This window comes from Platichthys flesus, chromosome 22 (genome assembly GCF_949316205.1).
Source record: "Platichthys flesus chromosome 22, fPlaFle2.1, whole genome shotgun sequence".
Classification (NCBI taxonomy): domain Eukaryota; kingdom Metazoa; phylum Chordata; class Actinopteri; order Pleuronectiformes; family Pleuronectidae; genus Platichthys; species Platichthys flesus.
Window position 1 is genome coordinate 13,184,138 of NC_084966.1, and position 25,078 is coordinate 13,209,215.

General features: G+C 42.5%; 2 protein-coding genes across 2 annotated transcripts in view; one reads left to right on the forward strand and one right to left on the reverse strand.

Annotated features, from left to right (window-relative positions):
- Positions 1–25,078, forward strand: part of LOC133933466 (histone H4-like) — a 744,890-nt gene that overhangs the window by 647,325 nt on the left and 72,487 nt on the right. The window lies entirely within an intron of this gene.
- Positions 11,951–13,288, reverse strand: LOC133933455 (transcriptional regulator Myc-like). Its single transcript, XM_062380570.1, has 2 exons — positions 13,005–13,288; positions 11,951–12,670 (listed from the first exon to the last, which is right to left on the reverse strand). The coding sequence occupies exons 1-2, from the start codon at positions 13,276–13,278 to the stop codon at positions 12,036–12,038; spliced, it is 909 nt and encodes a 302-aa protein (XP_062236554.1). The 5' UTR covers positions 13,279–13,288; the 3' UTR covers positions 11,951–12,035.

Sequence of the window (25,078 nt, forward strand, 5' to 3'; positions counted from 1 at the left end):
GATAGATAATAGAAAACCACTTCGCGGGTCAGACTACTTTTTTTTTTTTAAATGCCCGTGCCGCCCCCCACGTGACATGACAAGGAGCCGCCCCGGGCAGCTGCCCGGTTCGCCCGTGTCCAAAACCGCCACTGTCTACCATTACGGTTAGCTCCCTCTAATTGTTTGAGCAGCTCTTGCTCTGCGTTAACTCCGTGCCTCTCCCGCTGTCACCTCCGTGGGTCACAGCGTTTCCACTCACCCGCTCCGTGCTTGCCTCCGCCACTGTCGCGAGGTACACTTCCAAACAGGCACAACGCTAACGTCCGGTTGGATTTACACATAAGAAGAATAGGGTAGAAGTATCTAGAGTAAAATAATAAAGCTGGGATGTGGTGGTAGATCTGGTGAAGGGGAGAGCCCAGTGTGCAGCCCTCTTAAATACTGGTCACCACAGGTGTGCCATATCACTGCTGATTACTAAGGTCTGACTCCGCCTACAGGAACCTGAAACACACACAAGCACAACACCACAGCAGCACAACTCCAGGGTTGTCACACAATATTATGATAACATTGCACCTTAACTTTTCCGAACATTTCCCCTGATTTATTTACATGTAGGTATTGTGGGTGGAATCATTCGCTCACAGACAAACCACTCTGAACACGCCCTTTGAGGTCGTCAGAGTGAGATGGCAAGAGTAGTGAAAGAAGCCAAACTTAAGTGTCTATTTCACAGGTAAAATAAGTTTCTACGTCAATGTATTGTCCGTTTTTCGTTTAATAGAAAAATAGAGTATATTATTTTTAGCAGTCCCCTGACAGCTTTTGCTGTTTGGGGGAAATTTCGATTTTTTTTTCTTAAAAGACGGACAGCACGGCAACAAACGGGAAGGAGCAGACAGCCGTAAAACAATCAGGGACAGAGCAAGAGGAGAAGATGAAGTGAAGGACGGACAACAAGAGAAAGAAAACAGACAGGAAAAAGCCAGTGAGAGGCCACACGGACCAAACAAGTCCACCGCTGGTGAAACGAGGCACAGAGGAAAGAGAACAGCGCAGTACAACAAAGAGCTGACGGTGGAAGTGGAGGTGGAGGGACCAGAGAACGTGACAATGATGGATGTATTAAAGGAGGCGAAGAAACAATGTAGATACGTGGTGGGTTGCAGAGTGAGAGTAGAGAAGACTTTTGAAAATTAAATTGAAAGACAAAGAAAAGGGGGAAGGAGAAAGTAATGGACGGAGCGCGAGTTAAAGGAGCGCTGATATATACTCGCCAGGGACATAACAAAAGATGATATGGTGGTGTCGTTCATAAACCTGCCAGGGTACATGGAGGACATCACAATCATTTTACAGCTGGCAGAGTGGGGAGTGAGGCCGGCGTCAATGATAAAAGATAGAGATGGAGGAGAGAGGCGAGCAGCAAAGCGGGGACGAGGAGCAGCTGGAGGAGGACGAGGAGGAACAGGACGGAGAGCAGGGGAGCACGATGGAAGAGGAGGAGGAGACACTCAGGAAAAGAGAAACGGAGGGAGGAAAGCAGCAAAGCGAGCTTGAAGGGTGAGCTGCTGAAAGGTGAAAATATAAAAAGAAAGGCAGAGAATGTATGATGGGGAGAAAGAATGACAGTATGTATGAGGAAGACATGGGTAGGAGGAGGTGGGAGAGTCTGAAAGGACAAATAAACGAGCTGAGTAGGAATTATAGCAGAGGTAGAAATAGAGAGAGAAAGGGAGAGGAGGTTAAAGGAAGAGCTAGCTAGAGAAATAAAAAGGGTCAGAAAGGGAAGCAAGCTATGATCTAGAGGAGTAGATCAGGATTAAAGACAATTTGAAGGAAATGGAACAGAAAAAGTGTGAGGGAGCGATAGTTAGAAGCAGGGCGAGATATGAACAGGGTTTTTTTAAGATTAGAAAGAATAAAGCAGAATATTCATTATTTAGAACTAGTGGAGGGGAAGGATGGAGAGAAGATCACAGATTTTGTGGGGGTATTGAAAGGGTACAAGGATTGTATAGGGATTTATTCAGGAAAGAAGGGATCGATGAAAAGAGTAGCAGCCGGGTTATGGATAAGGTGAAAGCTAGGGTGAGTGATGATGATAGGGGGATGTGCGAAAGAGAGATAGGGGCGAAAGGAATAGAGACAGCGGGTTAGGAAGGAACAAAAGTCCAGGTACAGATGGGATAATAGGAGAATTTACATTGAGTTTAGAGAGGAACTGGTACCAGTGTTCAAGCTGGTCTCATCAAAATTTCTCTGAAATATTACTAAAAGTAATCCACTAAAAATCTGTATGAATTCGACATAATCTTCTGTCAGACGGTTTGTCTGATATTTTGTTGTTAGTTTACTTTTAATTGATTCATTTTGTTGTTATGGTTGTTACTATGGACGCTTCCCTCGCTGCCACCATAGGCCGGCACTCACATATAAGAAACCGCAGTTTAAAACTCCCAAACCGGGACCATTGTGTTATAGATGCGCAGGACGTTGACGGGAACTTTGTGCTGGAACGAGTGAGCGTCCTGGAGCTCTTTGAAAAACGTATCCTTAGCATTACAGCTAACCGCTAGCAGGGGCGTGTTGGTCTGTTCAGCCTCAAAGCCATTGGCTAGCAACGGACAGGGAAATGAGTGATTGACAGCAGGCACGTGCACAGACATTTTGGTATTATGCTCAAGCCCCAGAGAAGGGCACCAATCGCCCAAATTATTTATGAATTTAAAAACAATAATAATAAATAAAAAACACAGTATGATGTTTTCAACTCATATATTTATTTTTGTTAACAAACTAACTCAAATTATCAAATTGAATAAATAAATGAATAACAGGCAAAAACAGACAAAACACTCTGACAGAGTTGAAGCATAAGCAGCATTACACTAATAATATACCACAATATACCTCACCAGACTGTCATGTAGCTCAACTTAAGACCTACCTTTCATTTCAATAATTACGATTTTAAATGAAACAAAACTAGTAGAACAGTAAAACTTCCTTTAAATTCTCTGCCTGTCTGTCTGTCTGTCTGCTTGTCTGTATCTCTCTCTCTCTCTCTCTCTCTCTCTCCATTAAACATGACACACGTCAGTAAGCATCTGGACAAGGATTTGAAATCACGGATCTCGTGAGTTTTTTGTTTGTTTATTTTTTAGGAAACGTCGGACCAGTTGCGACGTAATGTTTTCAAAGCGGCGCTAACGTTGTGGTTAATTTATCACCAAACAACGTCGGGGGATCTAACAAACAGCGTTATTACCTGTTTGGCTGATGCTGCGGGTCAGAGAAGAAGTGGCTGCAGCCGATTGACGCTCAGCTGCATGAGGTAGAGGAGGAGGAGGAGGAGGAGGAGGGAGGGGCACGGCGGGCACGGCACGGCTTGTGAGCGCCGCGGAGCATGTCGGGGCGAAATTCTCACAAGAACTCCAATAAATGCCCCGTCAGATATCAAAACACATTTGGGGGGAATTGATGACAGAGACTCATTTTTATTCTTAAATATTGATGAATAAAGAAACAACTGGGCTCCAGCAGAAAGGGGCACTTCTCATCCAGGGCAAAAGGACCAGTGATTGAGCACCACTAGGGGTCTATCTGTGCACGAGCCTGATTGACAGGCTTGCTGGCCAACTAGTATCCCTCTGACATGTCCTATAAGACAGAGATGCAAGCTCATAGGCTAGCAATAGCCGTGACAGCGGAACACTACGTGGTGTCTTGTTTACCTTTTTTTTATAGGGTTACGTAACTTTACTAACGCCAGAACCTGCTAAAGCCCCATGTAAGCGCTGGAACCTATGTATTACTATAAGTAATTGTTATTTAGATTCTGATTGAAACCGGGAAAATTAGGTAGTGAATTGAAAACATCAAGTGTTTTATAGATATCTAGATCAGCAAACCGGAACATGCCCGGATAAACTGGGACGTCTGGTCTCGGTGCTGCCGAACATCCGCCTGGAATTATTCACCTCCCTGAGTTTTAGAGGTTTTCTTCTTTCTACCGAGTCAGGACGCCGAATGGCGGAAAACAGCAGAGAGAGGGTTCGACCGTCCCAGGAGAAGAGAGGGAAGAGCTGGGATATGTCACAACGGTAGTTAGCTAAAGAGGAGACAACGTGACAGCAAACACAGTGTATGTTTTTACTCTGCAAATTAGCAACGATTCTCATCTACTATTCGAAACGCTTCGTCAACATGTCGCGCGATGGCGCTGCAGATGTTGTGTGGGTTCAACTCCACCGACTGAGAATGCAAACGAGTGAGAATGCATCACTCGCCCGACGGTCACTCTCATCGTTGACAAGTGAGTAAGTTGTTTATCGTTAACTGCAAATGAAACTTAAAGCAAAACTCAGCTCCATGAAAGTGATTCATCAATGCGACAGTCTGCATGTATTGATTATTCAAATTCTATTTGCACACGCTGCTCGTTGATTTACAACCCTCCACTGTGCATGTCTCCATCACGTGCACACTACAGAAGGGTTAATTAGATATGCTGTAGGTAATAATAGGTGGTCAGGTAAGTTACGAAAATATATTAGCATGCTGATTGAGGATTATTCATCTGTTCATCTAGCCTATTTCTATTCATTTATCCATCATTTGTAAAATATTTTTAAAGTAGATTCCAATTGGCCATCTATTTATATCTCTGGCATTGCTTTAGTGTTTTTTTTAAACGCTTTTTTCTCATCTTATTCTACAGAACAATGCCACGTGCACATTTCAGCCCAGCCATTGTAGAAGGAAAGACATATGTTAAGAATGACACAAAGATGCAGAAGCATGTAGTCAAGTGCCCAAAGTTTCCTCAGGGCTCAAATCAGCCTATGACAAAACAAAATGTTTATATTTATGTCTGTATATGACAAGGTAAATACAGTTAGTATAAATTACCCACACAATTTCCAGTTTATTCCTGTTAATTCCTGTATATTCCTGTTAATTCCCATGGAAAGTGTCCAACTTTGAATATTTCCGGAATTTTTCAACCCTAATCCTGATCACTATTTGCAGCTGCAAGTTGTTAATAACTGTTAATTAGTTCATAGGTGTTTTATAGCAACCTAGGTTTTGTCTGTTTCCCCTCAGATTGCTCTATCTGTGATGTTGCTGACACTTTGCGCTGCCTCCAGGTTCACTGCCCGGCAGCTGTATGAAGCCGCACATCTGTATAAACAAGCTCTAACCACTCGTCCTTTGTTCTCTTTCCCAGCAGAGACAGGACGAGGACGCATCATGCCGCTGGATTCAAGTTTAGCGAGTAAAAACTATGACCTGGACTACGACTCCCTGCAGCCGTATTTCTACTCTGACAACGAGGATGACGCGGTGAACCAGAGCATCGTCTTTGCTGACTCCATCATCATCCAGGACTGCATGTGGAGCGGCCTCTCCTTGGTTTTCCCGTGTCCGAAGCAGGACGCAGGGACGCCGCCGAGCAAGGACCTGGGGCCGGACACGCCGCCCAACAGCAGCAGCTGTAGTCAATCAGGTGGGTGGTGAACGTCTCGCCGTGCAGGCCCACCCCTCTGTGCTGCTTCCCTCTGAGCGTGCATGTGGCTGTGCATCACACACACACACACATCTCCATCACAACCGCTGATGAGGAGGAGCAGAGCCTCAGTATTGTTTTGATGCATGCGGTCTGCAGACAGGCGGTAGAGCCATGCTGCCATGTCATGTTGTAGACAGCTGTAAGATCAGCAAGATGCATGTTAAGCAATCCACTCCTATGCGGGGTAGGGTTAGCCCCCCCCCCCCCCACACTGCTGTGACATACATTTCAGTCAGGAATGCTGGAGCAGAGTGTTTCTTTTTTCTTTTTCTTTTGCAGAGGATGAGAATGGAGACGAGGATCATGATGAGGAGGAAGAGGAGGACCAGGAGGAAGAGGAGGGGATTGACGTGGTCCCAGTGGAGAAGAGGCAGGCGGTGAAACGGTGCTACCCAAGTCCGCTGGAGACAAGGCCCCCCAGCCCGCTCGTGCTGAAGAGGTTTGACGTCTCCACCCACAAGCATGATTACACTGCCCATCCATCCATGAGGCAGGAGCAGCCGGCTGTCAGGAGGCTGAAGCTGGAGAGCAGCAGCAGCAGCAGCAGCAGCGGTGGAGGAGGAGGTGGAGGCAGCGGCGGCCACAGCAGGGTCCTCAAACAGACCAGCAGCATCCGCAAGTGTCTGAGCCCCCGGACGTCAGACACCGAGGACAATGACAAGAGAAGGATTGGAGGAGCCTTTCGGGAGCGCCAGAGGAGGCTGAAGCTCAAGTTGAGCCTTGTCGCGCTGCGGGACGAGATCCCCGAGGTGGCCAACAACAAGAAGGCGGCGAAGGCGGTGATCCTGAAGAAGGCGACAGAGTGTATCTACAGCATGCAGTCAGATGAGCAGAGACTCCTCACACACAAAGAGCAGCTGCGGAGGAGAAGTGAACTTTTAAAGCAGAGACTGGCACAGATGCAGGGCTGCCATGCTTGAAGTCTGAATCAAGACTATTTGGCCTTTTGTTTGTTATGCAAGTTCCAGACTTGGGGGTTGTACAGTTCTTGTTGCATGGAAATTAAAAAACGGATTAAGTTGTTTTGAAATCTCGTTTGATTTCGAAGTTAAAACTGCCTCAATAGATATTAAAGGTGGATTCAATGTTTAATTTTTATTAATAAAATATTAAAAATAGGGCCGTCTCGTTGGGGGTCCAAACTAAAATATACATTTTTATATAAAATTTATATTTCCTAAGAAAATTTATATTTCCTAAGAAAATTTATTTTTGGATCTCAATTGTCTGGATGTTCAGACCCAGTGTTTGCTTTTATCCATTATGTGCATAGATTATTTTTAAAATATAAAAATGTTTCCTCTTGAAATTGTGTCCCTGTTCTTGCAGTGAAAAACACACACACACACACACACATTCCATCACAGGTTCTGCTATGAGTAGATGTAGGTTCAAAATAGCTCAAGGTACATGTTGGAGGTGGAGTGTTATGGAGGACCATACATGACATAAGTAAAAATAAATAAATGTATAAATAAATACAGAAATAAATAAATAAATGAATAAATAAAAATGGAAATAAATAAATAAATACAGAAATAAATAAATAAATATGTTAATACCAAAAGAAATGTCAAAATAAATGTCTTAAATATATTTTAACATTTATTTTTTCCCTGATACATTTCCTCTGCATTTGCAGTGTCCTTATGCTAATGAGAAAGGCGGGCCTAACCGCAGTCTCATGCAGGATTGGTCACAGGAGTGTAATGATCCAGCCCTACTACTTCTGCCTCTCAATGCTGGTGTCCAGTAGCTGTTTGCAGCGTTGAGCCAGTTCACACTTAAAATGAACTAGTTCAAGTTCAGAGGGTTAGTTAAGGTTATTTTTTATTGGGATGATTTAGCTGTCAGTAGTCCTGACTGTGAGCGACACGTCTCGTGTTGTACTGAGCACAATGATCGAGCCGAGAGGAGGAGGAGGAAACAGAAACTCCAGCTCGGTACAAACCACCTGCAGCCTCTGCTCTGATCATGAAGACGCTGATCTCTCAGCAGATGTGACCAGAGAAACTCTGTGTTTCCACTGTTTCCACTGTTCCACAGAGTCACTAACTGGCTGTTTCACGGTGGAGAGCTCAGGTCTCAGTCACTGCCCGTGTCTCTGAGCGAGTGTGTGACAGAGCGCAGGGGCTGTGTGTGTGTGTGTGTGTGTGTAGCTCAGTTGACCAATCCTGCTCGAGACTGAGGTTAGGCCCGCCTTTCTCATTAGCATAAGGACACTGAAATGTGGAAATAAATAAATGTGGAAATAAATAAAAGTTGCAATAAAAGTGGAAATAAATAAATAAATATGGAAATAAGTTTAAGACATTGATTTATTTAATACTGCATTTATTTCCATATTTATTTATTAATTTCCACATTTATTCCAACTTTTATTTTTCGATTTCAGTGTCCTTATGCTAATGAGAAAGGCGGGCCTAACCTCAGTCTCGAGCAGGATTGGTCAACTGAGCTACACACACACACAGCCCCTGCGCTCCGTCACACACTAGCTCAGAGACACGGGCAGTGACTGAGACCTGAGCTCTCCACCGTGAAACAGCCAGTTAGTGACTCTGTGGAACAGTGGAAACAGTGGAAACACAGAGTTTCTCTGGTCACATCTGCTCAGAAATCAGCGGCTTCATGATCAGAGCAGAGGCTGCAGGTGGTTTGTACCGAGCTGGAGTTTCTGTTTCCTCCTCCTCCTCTCGGCTCGATCATTGTGCTCAGTACAACACGAGACGTAACGCTCACAGTCAGGACTACTGACAGCTAAATCATCCCAATAAAAAATAACCTTAACTAACCCTCTGAACTTGAACTAGTTCATTTTAAGTGTGAACTGGCTCAACGCTGCAAACAGCTACTGGACACCAGCATTGAAAGGCAGAAGTAGTAGGGATGGATCATTACACTCCTGTGACCAATCCTGCATGAGACTGCGGTTAGGCCCGCCTTTCTCATTAGCATAAGGACACTGCAAATGCAAAGGAAATGTATCAGGGAAAAAATAAATGTTAAAATATATTTAAGACATTTCTTTTGACATTTCTTTTGGTATTAACATATTTATTTATTTATTTCTGTATTTATTTATTTATTTCCATTTTTATTTATTCATTTATTTATTTATTTCTGTATTTATTTATACATTTATTTATTTATTTATTTTTACTTATGTCATGTATGGTCCTCCATAGAGTGTGGGTACAACAGAGAGAGGAGACAAACCACCTCAATGATAAAAGCATCATGAATGACATCCAGTTCTGATTAACAGGTTAATGTGGTGATGCAGTTTTGATGCAGGGTCTCGAGGACCATCAGGTCATTTGGCCACCTTACCTGTTTTTAGAAGAGCCTGTTAATAAAGGCATTGCATTATAATAAACAACCATATCCCTCCTTTGTTTCCTGTTTATTTATTCAGATACACAATAAATATACCAGAAACAGTTGAAACATATTTGGTGTTACACAAAACTAATGTCTCACAGGATTTACCTCTTGACCATTGAGAGCTTCAGGTCACTGGACTAAAATAGCTTGTATGACAGATCTGTCAAATCATTTGAAGTCAAGTCTCAGATTCATAAGAACACAGACGTAGTGTTTGAAAGATAAACAGGTTGCTTTCTTAAGTGCAGAGTCATGATAGAACTCAAATAATATAGGATTTTATCAAAATAAACAAGTTTAAATTTTTTAAAGAGTCAAATAAACCTTCCTCCTCAAACTTAGCTGCTGTGTCTGATTCTGATCAATGATCACTTCATGTCATGTTTAATATGAAACACAACATAATTGTGGTGCAGGAAAGTTGAACAGGTTTTTTTAAAGTTGCATTCATAAGTGCAGCATCATAATAAAACCCAATGTATGATATTAACCTCTCAAACCAAACCAGGTGAAGTTTACATTCTTAGTTTAAACATACCTGCTGCTTTGATTCTGATCATTAATCACTTCATGCTACGTCTCAGATGAAATTTGCAGCAAAGTAAAACATGTTGGTTTACAGTTACATGTATCAGTGCAGCATCTTCATGAAAATCAAAAAGTGTAAAAATAATATATGAAATATAGATACCAGGCTGAACCTACATCCCTAAACCTTCCTGCTCCAACACACCTGCTGATTCTGATCAATAATCAATTAATTCCGTTGCAGCATCTTGATAAAACTCAAATATTACATGAACTCAATCATAAATATCAAGTATTATTATAAGTATACTTCTGATTGTGATCACTTTAGGTCATGTCTCATGTAAAAGGTTGAACTTCTGCTTGGTGACTTGGATCTCATTGGAGACTTTTTTCATCTAAGTGAGGAGAAAGGATGAGGAGAAAGGATGAAGAGAAACAATGAGGAGAAACAATCAGGAGAAATGATGAGGAGAAACGATGAGGAGAAACGATCAGGAGAAATGATGAGGAGAAACGATGAGGAGAAACGATCAAGAGAAAAGATCAGGAGAAACTTTGAGGAGAAACAATCAGGAGAAACAATCAGGAGAAATGATAGGAGAAACTTTGAGGAGAAACAATGAGGAGAAACGATCAGGAGAAATGATTGGAGGAACGATCAGGGGAAAAGATCAGGAGAAACGATCAGGAGAGACGATGAGGAGAAACGATGAGGAGAAACGATGAGAAGAAACGATGAGGAGAAACGATCAGAACAAACGATCAGGAGAAACGATGAGGGGAAACGATGAGAAGAAACAATGAGGAGAAACGATCAGAACAAATGATCAGGAGAAACGATGAGGAGAGACGATGAGGAGAAACGATGAGGAGAAACGATGAGGAGAAACGATGAGGAGAAACGATCAGAACAAACGATCAGGAGAAACGATGAGGAGAATTGATCAGGAGAAACGATGAGGAGAAACGATGAGGAGAAACTATGAATAGAAACAATCAGGAGAAACGATGCTCTATGGTGCTGGTAGTTCTAGAGTCCCTGTGCATCCTCCTCTGCTTGTATAAGGGTGACCTAGATCTTCCTTTCCTATGGATGAGCTGTCATTCAGGGATTTCTCTTTTTCCAACTGTTGTTGGGTCTCCAGCAGGTCATTGCAGGCCTGGACTCTCCACCCTTGTTCATATTGAGCGTTGTCCCTCTCGTGGTTCAACAGGTCTTTCAGATGTATGATCTCTTTTTTTTGCCCTGGTACTCATTCCTGGTGTATCAATATTTCTCTCTCTCTCTCTCTTTTCAGAATTCAACTTGAATCGTGACATGGTGGGACAACTTGCTCTTTCTTCCTGGGGTTGAATCAGGTTGAATCAACAGTAATCTTGCTGTTTGATTCTGTCGTTGAGCAGATGCCTGATATTGTTTATCAAAAATCTTTCTCTCTCAAAGCTGTGAGATGCTCAGAATGATCAAACGCTAGTTTATAGGCAATGATTAAGTCAAGAGCTGCATGACACATCAAAGACACACAATGTCTTTAATCTTAGAGTATTCAATTCTTCTTTGATGTTGTTTGCATTGTTTACATTCTAAACAAAAATCTGTAATTCAAATTTAAACATTTAAAGATGCTTCCCTTTTAATATTGAAAACATGGTTAATTGATCCTTAAGTGATTGACAGGCCTAGCAAACCTTACACACCGTTTTTGATCAATGATCAATTGAAATGTTGATGTCACTCCTTGTTTTGCTGAGATCAGCTTCTTCTTCAGTGACTCTATAACAAGTGTGCTGCATCAAAATACACATCCATATATTTACACCTCAACTCTCTGTGAGGTGCACTGAGCTCTGAGTCAGGCCAAAGTGCAGATGACCTACAGTCAGCCCAGTATCTGAAGGCATCCTGTACAGACAGAGATGAAGTGCTAACTAACTGCTTTTTCCCCCCGTTTATTTCATAATACGTATTTGATAATTAATATCCAATATTATATTAAATCAGAATTGGACGTCATTCATGATGCTTTTATCATGGAGGTGGTTTGTCTCCTCTCTCTGTTGTACCCACACTCCACCTCCAACATGTACCTGGAGCTCGTATGAACGTACAGCTGCTCATAGCAGAAGATGTGATGGAATGTGTGTGTGTGTGTGTGTGTGTGTTTTCACTGCAAGAACAAGGACACAAATTCAAGAGGGACATTTTTTATATTTCAAAAAAAAGCTATAAACATAATAAAAAAAATCAAACACTGGGTCTGAACATCCAGACAATTGAGATCCAAAAAATTAATTTTTAGGAAATATAAATTATATATAAAAACATAAACATTTATATTTTAGTTTGGACCCCCAACAGGACGGCCCTATTTTTAATTTTTTATTAATAAAAATAAACTTTGAAATATTTAATCGACCAATAACTTATATTGAGGCAGTTTTAGCTTCGAAATCAAATGAGATTTCAAAACAGCATTTGGATGCAACAAGAACTGTACACCCCCCAAGTCTTGAACTTGCCTAAAAAACAAAAGGCCAAAAAGTCTTGATTCAGACTTCAAGCACAACAGCCCTGCATCTGTGCCAGTCTCTGCTTTAAAAGTTCACTTCTCCTCCGCAGCTGCTCTTTGTGTGTGAGGAGTCTCTGCTTGTCTGACTGCATGCTGTAGATACACTCTGTCGCCTTCTTCAGGATCACAGACTTCGCCGCCTTCTTGTTGTTGGCCACCTCGGGGATCTGGTCGCGCAGCGCGACAAGGCTCAACTTGAGCTTCAGCCTCCTCTGGCGCTCCCGAAAGGCTCCTCCAATCCTTCTCTTGTCATTGTCCTCGGTGTCTGACGTCCGGGGGCTCAGACACTTGCGGATGCTGCTGGTCTGTTTGAGGACCCTGCTGTGGCCGCCGCTGTCTCCACCTCCTCCTCCACCACTGCTGCTGCTGCTGCTCTCCAGCTTCAGCCTCCTGACAGCCGGCTGCTTCTGCCTCATGGATGGATGGGCAGTGTAATCATGCTTGTGGGTGGAGATGTCAAACCTCTTCAGCACGAGCGGGCTGGGGGGCCTTGTCTCCAGCGTACTTGGGTAGCACCGTTTCACCGCCTGCCTCTTCTCCACTGGGACCACGTCAATCCCCTCCTCTTCCTCCTGGTCCGCCTCTTCCTCCTCATCATGATCCTCGTCTCCATTTTCATCCTCTGCAAAAGAAAAAGAAAAAAGAAACACTCTGCTCCAGAACCAGCATTCCTGACTGAAATGTATGTCACAGCAGTGGGGGGGGGGGCTAACCCTAGGAGTGGATTGCTTAACATGCATCTTGCTGATCTTACAGCTGTCTACAACATGACATGGCAGCATGGCTCTACCGCCTGTCTGCAGACAGCATGCATCAAAACAATACTGAGGCTCTGCTCCTCCTCATCAGCGGTTGTGATGGAGATGTGTGTGTGTGTGTGATGCACAGCCACATGCACGCTCAGAGGGAAGCAGCACAGAGGGGTGGGCCTGCACGGCGAGACGTTCACCACCCACCTGATTCACTACAGCTGCTGCTGTTGGGCGGCGTGTCCGGCCCCAGGTCCTTGCGCGCGGCGTGCAGGGAGGCGAGCCGCTCGGACACCACCTTCTCCAGCTTGGCCGCGGCGGAGAAGCCGCTCCACATGCAGTCCTGGATGATGATGGAGTCAGCGCCGCAGACGATGCTCTGGTTCACCGCGTCATCCTCGTTGTCAGAGTGGAAATACGGCTGCAGGGAGTCGTAGTCCAGGTCATAGTTTTTACTCGCTAAACTTGAATCCAGCGGCATGATGCGTCCTCGTCCTGTCTCTGCTGGGAAAGACAACAAAGGACGAGTGGTTAGAGCTTGTTCATACAGATGTGCGGCTTCATACAGCTGCCGGGCAGTGAACCTGGAGGCAGCGCAAAGTGTCAGCAACATCACAGATAGAGCCATCTGAGGGGAAACAGACAAAACCTAGGTTGCTATAAAACACCTATGAACTAATTAACAGTTATTAACAACTGCAAAAAGTGACCAGGATTAGGGTTGAAAAATTCCGGGAATATTCAAAGTTGGAAACTTTCCATGGGAATTAACAGGAACATACGGGAATTAACGGGAATAAACTGGAAGTTGTGTGGGTAATTTATACTAACTGTATTTACCTTGTCATATACAGACATAAATATAAACATTTTGTTTTGTCATAGGCTGATTTGAGCCCTGAGGAAACTTTGGGCACTTGACTACATGCTTCTGCATCTTTGTGTCATTCTTCACATAGGTCTTTGCACAGTATTTGCAAATGTACACAGCCTTTCCTTCTACATTGGCTGGGCTGAACTGTGCACGTGGCATTGTTCTGTAGAATAAGATGAGAAAAAAGATGTAAAAACACTACAGCAATGCCAGAGATGTAAATAGATGGCCAATTGGAATCTACTTTAAAAATATTTGACAAATGATGGTTAATTGAATAGAAATAGGCTAGATGAACAGATGAATAATCCTCAATCAGCATGCTAATATATTTTCGAAACTTACCTGAACACCTACTATTACCTATTATTACCTACAGCAGACCTTATTAGCCCTGCTGTAGTGTGCACGATGCTGGCAATTATCTGTGCACGTGATGGAGACATGCACAGTGGAGGGTTGTAATTCAACGAGCAGCGTGTGCAAATAGAATTTGAATAATCAATAAATGCAGACTGTCGTATTGATGAATCACTTTCATAGAGCTGAGTTTTGCTTTAAGTGTCATTTGCAGTTAACGATAAACAACTTACTCACTTGTCAACGATGAGAGTGACCGTCGGGCGAGTGATGCGTTCTTACTCGTTTGGATTCTCAGTCGGTGGAGTTGACCCCACACAACATCTGCAGCGCCATCGCGCGACATGTTGACGAAGCGTTTCGAATAGTAGATGAGAATCGTTGCTAATTTGCAACGATTCTCACTTTGTTTGCTCTCACATCGTCTCCTCTTTAGCTAAGTCCCGTTGTGACATATCCCAGCTCTCCCCTCTCTTCTCCTGGGACGGTCGAACCCTCTCTCTGCTGTTTTCCGCCTTTCGGCGTCCGGACTCGGTAGAAAGAAGAAAACCTCTAAAACTCGGGGAGGTGATTAATTCCAGGCGGATGTTCGGCAGCACACAAGCCCCCGCCGTAACCCATCCTCCTCCTCCTCATGCAGCAGAGCGTCAATCGGCTGCAGCCACTTCTTCTCTCACCCGCAGCTCTGCGCGATCTGCGTTCTGCGCGCTGGGTCCCTCTGTGCGCTCTGTGCACCTGATGGCTCAGTCACGTTCACTGCAGTGAATTATTGATACACGCACAGTGTTAGAAGATATTATTAAAACCTGTTAATGACTCAGCTCCTTAACTCCGCGGTTTAATCTAATCTGAACGTAATTTGCTGTGAGTTGTTCCATATATTATTTAATTAAAAGGTTCGAGTGGAACAGATTTGTCGCTCGAGCAAAACTAAGCTGTTGGTTTTAATGTAAATGATGAAGTGGATCAATAATCTGGCTTCAGTTCACCACCTCACGTCTGTGTCGCCACTTTCCCGTCTCCAAAACGTTTGTATACGCATGGGTCAGAGCTTGCGTGGAAATACGCAAATTCCCCCGGCAAGTTTGTTTTTATAAATCTCAACGTTTGCGTAGGATTCTTAAAGCGTGCTATGGTTGTTTAATGCATGATATTTTAACTTTGTTGAATTGGGTCTGGAGCCCTTAACTTCTCCCTTTTTAATTATGTTATTTGTATCAAGTCCAGGCCAGTACTTCCACCTTTGCACATGATCCAGTGCTGTTGGATCAGTCTTTAAAATCATTTGCACGTATTAAATCAATTGTATATTTCTGATCACAGCCTCCCGTCCCGTTTATTCTGGATATGTGCGGCTAACCCAATTGACATTCAACTGTCACCCTAAACCTTTTAGAACCACTACATTAATATCGCTTTAAATCATTTCCCAGTGGGTTTCCCCGATCGATGCGCCGAAACCCTCGGTGCAGAGCGCGAGGCGCAGCCCCGAGAAAACCTGTGCGCGTCCTTTCCTCTCCAGAGAGTTGTGCGGCGCTTCCGCATCTGGCGACAACCCGGCGATCGCTGCGAGAGGAAGACAAATACCTGACGCAGGTATCGGTGCAGCCGAAGTGAACAGCGTATATAGACCTCACTTTGTGACGATCAGATCCAGTCCTGTCACTTCAGTTCATCAGAGAAAATGTTCTACATCAGCATCACATGATCCCAAACAGTCATGTGACATTAGAGCCGTTATCCGTTTGTGAGGAAACGCTTTTCTCTCAGAACAAATCACCAGATCATCTGAGGCCATAGATAGATTTGAAGGGAAATCTATTTAAATTATCGATTGAAAATTAATTAAGCTAAAGTACACAGAGAGATGATGTTACATATTAACATCAGAATAATTATAAGAAATATTTGTTTTATTTTTGTTATTGTTATTATTTATATTATATATAATATATATTACGTAACACTGCTCAAATCAATTCAAAGATTAAATCCTTAGATTATTTGATCCTATGATGCTGTCATGTCACATAGATTATTGGATCTTTTGATACCATAGGTTATTTGATTATTTGACATATAAAAGAGCAACAGGTACAATTGCCTTATATATAAAGGAACAACACCTCTCATGAGTCCAATCACACCATTAGTAGACCTCAGTTGCACGAGAACCTTCTCTCTGACAACTTCCTCAAACCAGTCAGCAGACAAGCGCTTCACAGCAAAACTACTTTACAAGAACTTTTCCTACATTGGATCAACTGCTTTCATCAAACATGGAGAAGATCTGTTTGAATATATCTGACGTTAGGATGGGACTGTGTATTTACCTCTTATATCTATATTTGTTTCTTTCAGTCTCTTGGACAAATGCAGTCGAATGAAATCACTCTGCTGAGATCACTGCTGTAAAGCAGGAGGCAGATCAGGCTGCAAGACTCGATGATTCAACAAGAATAAATAGTGACCAGAAGAAGCAGCTCGATGCACATCTGGCTGCTGAGAAAGCTGCTCTAAAGCAGCAGGTGGCAGAGCAGGCAGGGCCGGTCTTTCCTACAGGCGACATGGCAACCGGTTGCCTAGGGCGCCACTCAGAGGGGGGCGCCAAAAACTGCGTCCAGCAAAAAAAAAAATATAATGTTCTTTTTGGCTAGGCAGAGTTTTTTGCGCCCTCTTCTATATGTGGTACTGCCCAAAATATTGTATTTAATTACTTTAACAGTAATTTAAGATTATTCCTAATAAAATGCACTTTAACATGCAGTTACACTCAGAGAAATGCTTGTACTTGAAATTGTGTTTAATTTGAATAAGATGCAGTCCGGATGAGGAACTGAAGGCTCCGCGTCGTTACTGCTGCTGCATTCATGTTGAATTCTACAGACATACTTAGTTGCTTTGGTATCAATCTTGGGACCCGTAACATATATCTCCAACCAATAGTTTGACATTAAAAAAAAAGATCTAACATTTGGGTAAAATTAGCCAAAATTCGTAAAAACGGAAAGGGTACTGGCTCCTTGGTGTTTTCAGAACATGCTAGCACATTGAGGCTTATGGTTAGAGTATGTGTATCCAAGCAACTTCGACAATGAAAGAAATAATTTTATCAGTTTTCTTGGAAAATCGTTTTTAAAAAATATGTTTTTTGGTGGGTGGGTGGGGGGGGGGGGGGCGCTAGGAGTGAAGCTTGCCTAGAGCGCCAAATGTGCTAGGGCCGGCCCTGCCTCCCATCCACTCCTTCTCGATCTCCCTCATACACTCCTCATCCCAGTGTGTTTCCTGTACACATAATATGCCATATTTGATAAATTCCGATATTTGTTGTTCTTAGATTTACTCTTCTTGTTAACTCTTTGCTGCCTCTCCGTGTTTTGTCTTCTCCTTATTTTTGTTATTTTCATCACCAAGTCCTTGTCTGAGTCTGAGTCGAGTGCTTTTGGATCGAGAGCCTGGGCTGCAGTCTCTGTAGGAGCCGCGCCGCTCTGTGTTTCTCTCACGGAGCTAAGCTCGGCAGCTGACTGCCGCGCCGTGCTGTCCCGTTCTCCGCAGTCCGTGCTGTTTTCGTTCTGTTTTTTTTGTCTTTAGTTCAGTTATTTGCTTCCCTTGCTCCCCTGTTAGCAAGCTGACTCCCAGCTCTGCACTTTCCTCCGCTCCTTTGTTTTCTCCTCCTCCCTCCCGCTTCGCACCATCCGCCTCCTCTTCCTGCGCGCACTCCATTTCCTCCTCCTCTTCACCTGTGCTCTCCTCGCTCAGACTGACCTCCTCACGGTCCCCAGACTCATCTTGAACCTCCCCTGTTTCACTTTTGTTGCACACACACTCCAATTTATTTAAACACAGGCTGCATTTAGTATTGTTCTGGGCATTCCCTTAGTATATGTCCCGGCTGTATACACATCCTGCATACTCTAATTTGCTTGTGGTGAATTACTCTAAAGTATTCCGCACCCAGCGCAGTATTGAATCTGGCTGAGTACGGCAGTGATTGGACCTGATTATTGAATTTTAGCTTGAGGAATCTTGTCCCGTCCGCCACGTTGGTACTCGGACCACATCCTCCTCTTGATCGGTGACACAGCCTAATAATATTTTGCATAAAAACGTCGTTTTTAAGGTTACATTCGTGTATAATTTAAGCTTGTGTAAATACAGTTACAATACTTAGAAAATAAAAATATAAATACATTTTTGTTGTTTTCTGGAATTAAAACAGTCAAATGTAGATCCCATTTGGAGTTTCAGGGGCAAAAAGCATTGTAGCCGAATCCAGTACAATTTAAGTAAATAGGAACTCCTTCAAACGAATAAAATCCATTTGGGAAAACACTTTTAAACTACAAAGGATTTCATTAGTTAGTTATTCTATTTTGTTGTCAGTTTGCTTTAATGTCACAGTGTCATTGATTTCTATGATGTCTAAGATTCCTCTGATTTCTATGCCTATACCAAATGTACCGGTTGCAAAGCTGAAATATTTGTACAATCAGAGGAGTAGAGAGAGTGGGTGTTTTGCCTTGGCCGAAAAAGGTAAAGATTACACCATGATGTAAGAAACCATCCATTGGCAATGACATTACTTTTCTTCATACTTATACTATTTTTATTATGTGTGCATAATGATGTATATAATATTTTATTATTAAGTATTAAGTAGCCCCTAATGAAATGTGAAGTGTGTTTGAAATAGAAGTAAATCTGTAAAGATGAATGTCACAGCCCGGCTCACGACTGTGACAATGAGGGAGACGACACGGGTGAACTGTTACTATTTCAGGATATTTATTTAACAGAATAAATTATAAGCAACAACCAAAGTCTCCAAAAACAAAACAGAAGGGTGCTGGCCAGAGCACACCTGGCCGAGATGTGCTCTGATTGTCGCTGATTTCCACTCCCCCTACAGTTCTGGGGAAGAAAGAACAGGGACACCTAGTGTCCAGGTGAGGGTGGAAGGGGTCGTCACATCAATAAGTTCAGAGAGAGACTGAGATGCCTGTGTTCAGCACCTCACTGACTAACTACATACTGGATATCATAGATTGTTACTGAATATATTTAGAGACTTTTCAAAGTAAATTCCAACATTTACACTGTTTTAAATTTAAAAAGTTGAGTCAGGAATTTTCACTGTTTACAATTGTTCAAAGTAAATTCCAACATTTTCACTGTAGAATACACCATTTCAGGATACTTCAAAGTAGACGCAGACAACTGGTCACATCGAAAGAGCGTGACAGCGCAGGAGAAACAGGGACCGGGCCCTCAACATCAGATAAACTCAGTCGGCAAACTTCCAGCTCCATTCGTTTAATATCCCCATGAGTCACATCCTGGAATTTTGTCTCAATTACTCCAATTTCCACCAGATTATCACGAGGATCCTCCCGACATTCTCCTTTAAACGTTTATCCCCGATATCCATCTTGAAATGATCAGCAATTTGAATTAATTGATCCCGCGAACAGCGGTCTAATAACTCCTCTGACGGAGCACTCAGAAACTCATCCACAGTAGCCATGACTGAAAAACACAGCTAACCTGCCTGAATATTAACATTTAACTCTGTGCACCGGCGGTCACACTCCTAAAGCTGTACACAGCAACACGTCACTGCAGCGCTGTCCGGCTGACTGCCTAACCAGAAACTGAGTCTCCAGGTGCTAGTTGTGGTGGGTATTGTAAGGGAAATGTAACATGTGGTATACTTTGATCAATATTGAATCTCTAACAAATGTCACTTTGATGTTGCTATTTCCTGTTGAACTGAATGAGTGTTAGCCTGAATACTCCAGTCACAGTAATCTAATTAGTCTGGATGTAAAGAACTACTTTGATGTCATGTGACTTTCTCACCTCCAAATTCACCTAACAAAGACTTTAAAGCACGGGGGATGTATGGTGGTAGTAGACATTAAGACAGATGTTACACTCCAGGGGTCTGAGATAAAGCAGGGGACAGGGGATATACTTTCACCTATTTCCTGAATATCAAAGAGGCTGATCGATAAGTTTTGTTCCTCTCTAGGAGCTGTGAGATGTTTGAAGTGCTCCCTTTTTTGCATGTCATTAACTGTTTAACCACCCCCTCCCGAATGGATGGGTTAGCCAAATGTATAAATACCAACCACTGTCTTCCTATCTGGGTGCATTTGACAAACTCAACTCTGTTGTATGTACCATGCTCGAGCATTAAATTGTGACAATACTGTAAGAGAATTGTGTCTCGTTTCCTCCTTGCTAAAGGTGGGATTGTAGAAATTGCCACGACAGTATGTATGCACTGAATCCCGCAAACCCGGCGAAGCAACCAAACTGGCGACTCCACCTGCAGCCTCGGACGTGCTCCCGAGACAACTGCTCGAACCACTTTCACATCACACTACCAAACCCCAACGAACTCCAAAGGGAGTCCGCCCTTTAGCCTAACCGGGACAGAACAGCAGCCACTAACGACAGTATACGGGCTCACTCGAGTTAAACGACACCAGGAAACACCCGGCACAGCAACACGGAGAAACAAGCCAACACACAACAGCGTCAGTTCACTTACCCGAACATCTCCCACACAAACTACGCCGCTCAGTCACAAAAACACGTGGCGCACAGCTGACTTGGTGTGTGACGTCACACTACGCTCACACATTACCTGATCACAGGTCTCATTCACAAAAAATCGCCTTCTCCGCCTATCCAGTCTTTCACAAACGCGGAGGAAAAGCGTGCACCAGACGAGCCCCCATTTGCCCACGACTGTGGCAAGGAGGGAGACGACACGGGTGAACTGTGGCTCTATTAGAATATTTATTAATGGAACAAACAACAAACCAAAGTCTCCAAGAACAAACCAGAAAAGGCTGCTGGCGTCCGGGAGAACCAACCTCGTCCCGTAGGTGGCGCAAGACGAATCTAGCAAGTCTTTTATAGGGCAGAGCACACCTGGCCAAGATGTGCTCTGATTGTCGCTGATGCCCACTCCACCTGTAGCTCTGGGAACGGAAGAACAGCGACACCTAGTGTCCAGGTGAGAAGGGGTCGTCCCAATGAATAAAGTCTGTTTGCATGGTTAAAATGACATGTTTACACGCTGCAATTTAAACAAACACTTTCACATACTGCACACGTGTGTACATTCTGGATAAACACAGTGTTTGTTGACATTAAAGCCTTAAATTTTAATATGAATGTGTTATTGGCTATAAAAGTCTGAGAAGACTTGATCTATTGATCAATAGGTAACATATAATGACAAGTTAACAGAGATTTCTCCGGACGGGTCAAACAGTTTTTCAGAAACGTTTGTCAAGTTTAATGATTATTTACACAAATAATTATTATCATAATATACAGAAACATGTATCCTAGTGTTAATATGATGAGCACAACTTGGTATTTACTAAGTAGAGAAAAGCAAATTCCAGTAAAGCTTAAACATTTTCTGGAAAATAATTTATATAAACTTTGACTTTTTGTATCAAATGAGACAAATGTGCCCCAATTTTAATCTTGTAATGATAATGAACAATTCCCGAGTCAACACCACCATCAAGAAGCTGGTGGTCAGCGGGACCCTGGTCCAGACCAAGGGAACCGGGGCCACCGGCTCGTTCAATATGAGCAAGAAAGAGGCAGCGAAGAAGGCCGCTCCCAAAGCCAAGAAGCCCGCCGCCAAGAAACCCGCAGTGGCTAAAAAGCCCAAGTCGGCGGGAGCCATGAAGCCAGCAGACGCTAAAAAGTCCCCGAAGAAGGTGGCTAAACCAGCAGCGGCCAAGAAGCCCACCAAGAGCCCCAAGAAGGTGGCGAAGAGCCCCAAGAAAGTGGCGAAGAGCCCCAAGAAGGTGGCGAAGAGCCCCAAGAAAGTGGCGAAGAGCCCCAAGAAGGTGGTGAAAAAGGCGCCTGCTGCCAAGAAGTCCCCCGCGAAGAAGGTCGCCAAACCCAAAGCGAAGAAGACAGCAGCCAAGAAGAAGTGATCTGTCCTCACTGTGAAACATGTCCATCCTGGTAAAAGGCTCTTTTAAGAGCCACACACGTCTTTCCACAAAGAGCTGTTTCCTCATCATTCATCACCACTGTCCATAAATATGTAGAGACAGAGTTCTTAACTACAGGGAGTCTAGATAGATTGAGCAATATTAGATGTCATCTTACAATGTTCAGATTAAGAAGTTAGTAAATATCAAAACATCAAATATTATAAAACATGGCTTTAAACTCTGAAGGAGTAGCCTACTCCTACCTATACACATGCATCATGTAACATGATGTTCAGCAATATCGCCATTACTTCATATACCATACTTTTTAAACATTAGAAATATAATAACAAAACAGCACTGATTATTCTGCACTCTGAGTAGATTGTTTTTTTATGAACACCAGAAGAATCTCAATCCTGTAATTCTGAATGCTGAGATGGCGAGCAGAACCCAGACCGTGGATGCAGTGTGGCCAACTGTATGATCCAGATTGAACCTGATCGTTTATCCAGAAGACATCAGACCCCAGTACTGCCCGTCAGGTAGACAGGTAGTACTGAGTTTAGAGACATAAAGACCCGGACCAGAACGGAACCAGTGAATCTTCAAGCACACACTACACTGGGAACTGAATATATACACACACACTGAAAGGACAGTTATTTTATGAGAATTATATAATTTATTGTGTTTTTATTATGTTATACTGTATTATATTGTGATTGTTTGGTTGATTGTTCAATAAATTGGTAATTTGTTCAACTTGTTCTTTGACATAAACGAGTACTCAACAATTATATATATATATATATATATATATATATATATATATATACCACTTGTCTGGGTCTAGTACTAGAAAAAAGCACTAAATAAATATCGACCTAGATTCCTATGTATATATATATATATATATATATATATATATTTATATGATATAAATAATAACAATAATAAACAAATATTTCTTATAATTACCCTAATGGTAATAAGTTATATCATCTCTTTTATATGTAAGTCAATCTTACGTGCTGTTCTTTCATATTTAGTCAATTGAACCTGTTGCTCATTTATAAGTAAGTCAAATAATCAAATAACCTATGGTATCAAAGGATCCAATTATCTATGTGACATGACAGCATAATAGGATCAAATAATCTAAGGATATGATCTTTGAATTGATTTGAACAGTGTTACGTAATATATATTTATATATATATATATATATATTATATATAATATAAATAATAACAATAATAAAACAAATATTTCACAATCACTCTCACTCCTCCATTTCTTAATATAGCAGCTCCCCTCATGTTCCCATCGCCATTGTTTGTATACACATCTCCCATCTATTCATTCTGCACTTCTCTCATTTGGATTTCAATTCACTGTGTTCCGTGTAAACATATGTTATGTTGGGACATGGTTTATGTGCAAACCACAGGCCTCCTTTCAGTCAAACTTGTTACAAACATGCTGCATGTGCTGGAGTGGACTCAATCCCCCAAGATGCAACAGGTTCCATTGATCTTTGAAAGTCAAGGAACTCAGTCTCCCAGAGGATGTAACAGGATGCTGCATGTCCTGGGGTCTGGGCAATGTCACACAAAGGTGTCAAGAACCACAAGGGTCAACTCCTATTGGTCACTCTGGTCCAAGACCTGTGAGGTCACCGGGGCCAATATAAGGAGAGGTCTCCCCAAGATCTTCCTCTTTCTCCAATCCTCCTGAGGGCGGAAGGCTGCTACAGCTCTGATCCAGCTTCCTTCTCTATCCAACCCACAACCGGAGGTCAGAGGTGCAGCTCCCCTGCCCCCACTTCAAGGAAATCTCCTCGCCCTTCAAGCTCTACCAAACTCCTGGTAGCGACTCGATGTCCTGCAGGAAAACTTCAACCAGCATCTGAGCACACCGCTCGACAGAATCACGGATGCAGAACTCTACGACCACAAAGCCAGGAGACGTCACAGAACTGCAAACTGAACAGCAACTTTCTTTTCCTCGTTCCCTCGGACTGGTAACATAATCTGGGCTTAATAATTATTCATTCTAAGCAAGACTGTTTACTCAATCCAGTGTGTTTACAAGTTTGATATATGCTGTGACGTTGTAGGCATAAATTAAATGAAGGTTAATAGTTAGGCTCGCCACAGGCTTTGTCCCTGACTATCATTATCTGATTAACATCCACACAGACACGCATAGTATCTCACCTAGTTAAACCTTCCCCCTGTGCCGTACAGCAACGGCCGTAAAGCAACCTCAGAAGAAGGGGGGGGGGGGGGGCTCTTATCTTAGGGACCATTCTTTAAAGCATGCTAATTTACATTCACACACACACTCACACACCTCCTAGTTAGTTAGTTTGATTGTTTAGTAATTTGTGAATTTTGCCAACTGTTAAGAACTCCATAACCTTCATTGTTCATTATATAATCTTTAATGGTAAAACATTGAGATTTCTAATTGAACTAGATCTAAATGAGACTGATCTTAATCAATAAATTGGCTATCTTTTCCCTTCTGTGAAGGGTGGTGCCCCGCGAGAACTTTAACCAATTAAAGTTATGATTTAATATTAATATTTTAAATATTAATGTTTTACATTTTATTTTGATAACCAAATTTATTGAGTGCCTAAAGGCACACCATTGTATGGTAACACTTTTTACGTACTATTGCACAACATCATAATTACTCATCCCATCTATCTGATTGTATTTTGTTTTTCAGGCTCTGGTATTTAATGAAATTAGTGTTAGCATTATTAGTATTCTTGTTTTCAATCTTTATTCTTATTCTTACTTTTCTTATTTATCCTCATTTGCCTCTCTGTGTTCTGTCTTTTCCTTATTGGTGTTACTTTTCCCATTAATTCCATGTCTGTTTCAGATCCTGGCGACATAGATGTTGCCTAGGGATGTTCAGCGATATCGCCATTACTTTATAAACCATACTTTTTAAAGAGTCTGCCTTAGTTGTTATATTTATCGTATTACCTCGTGTCTTTCCTTGCTAACTAGAAAAGTGACAGCTGCTTAGAAAAATGACAATTCCGGCCT

Coding starts and splice junctions, on each gene's coding strand:
- LOC133933455 (XM_062380570.1), bottom strand. CDS start 13,278: ATGCCGCTGGATTCAAGTTTAGCGAGTAAAAACTATGACCTGGACTAC. Junction 12,671..13,004: donor CAGCAGCTGTAGTGAATCAG/GTGGGTGGTGAA, acceptor TTTCTTTTGCAG/AGGATGAAAATGGAGACGAG.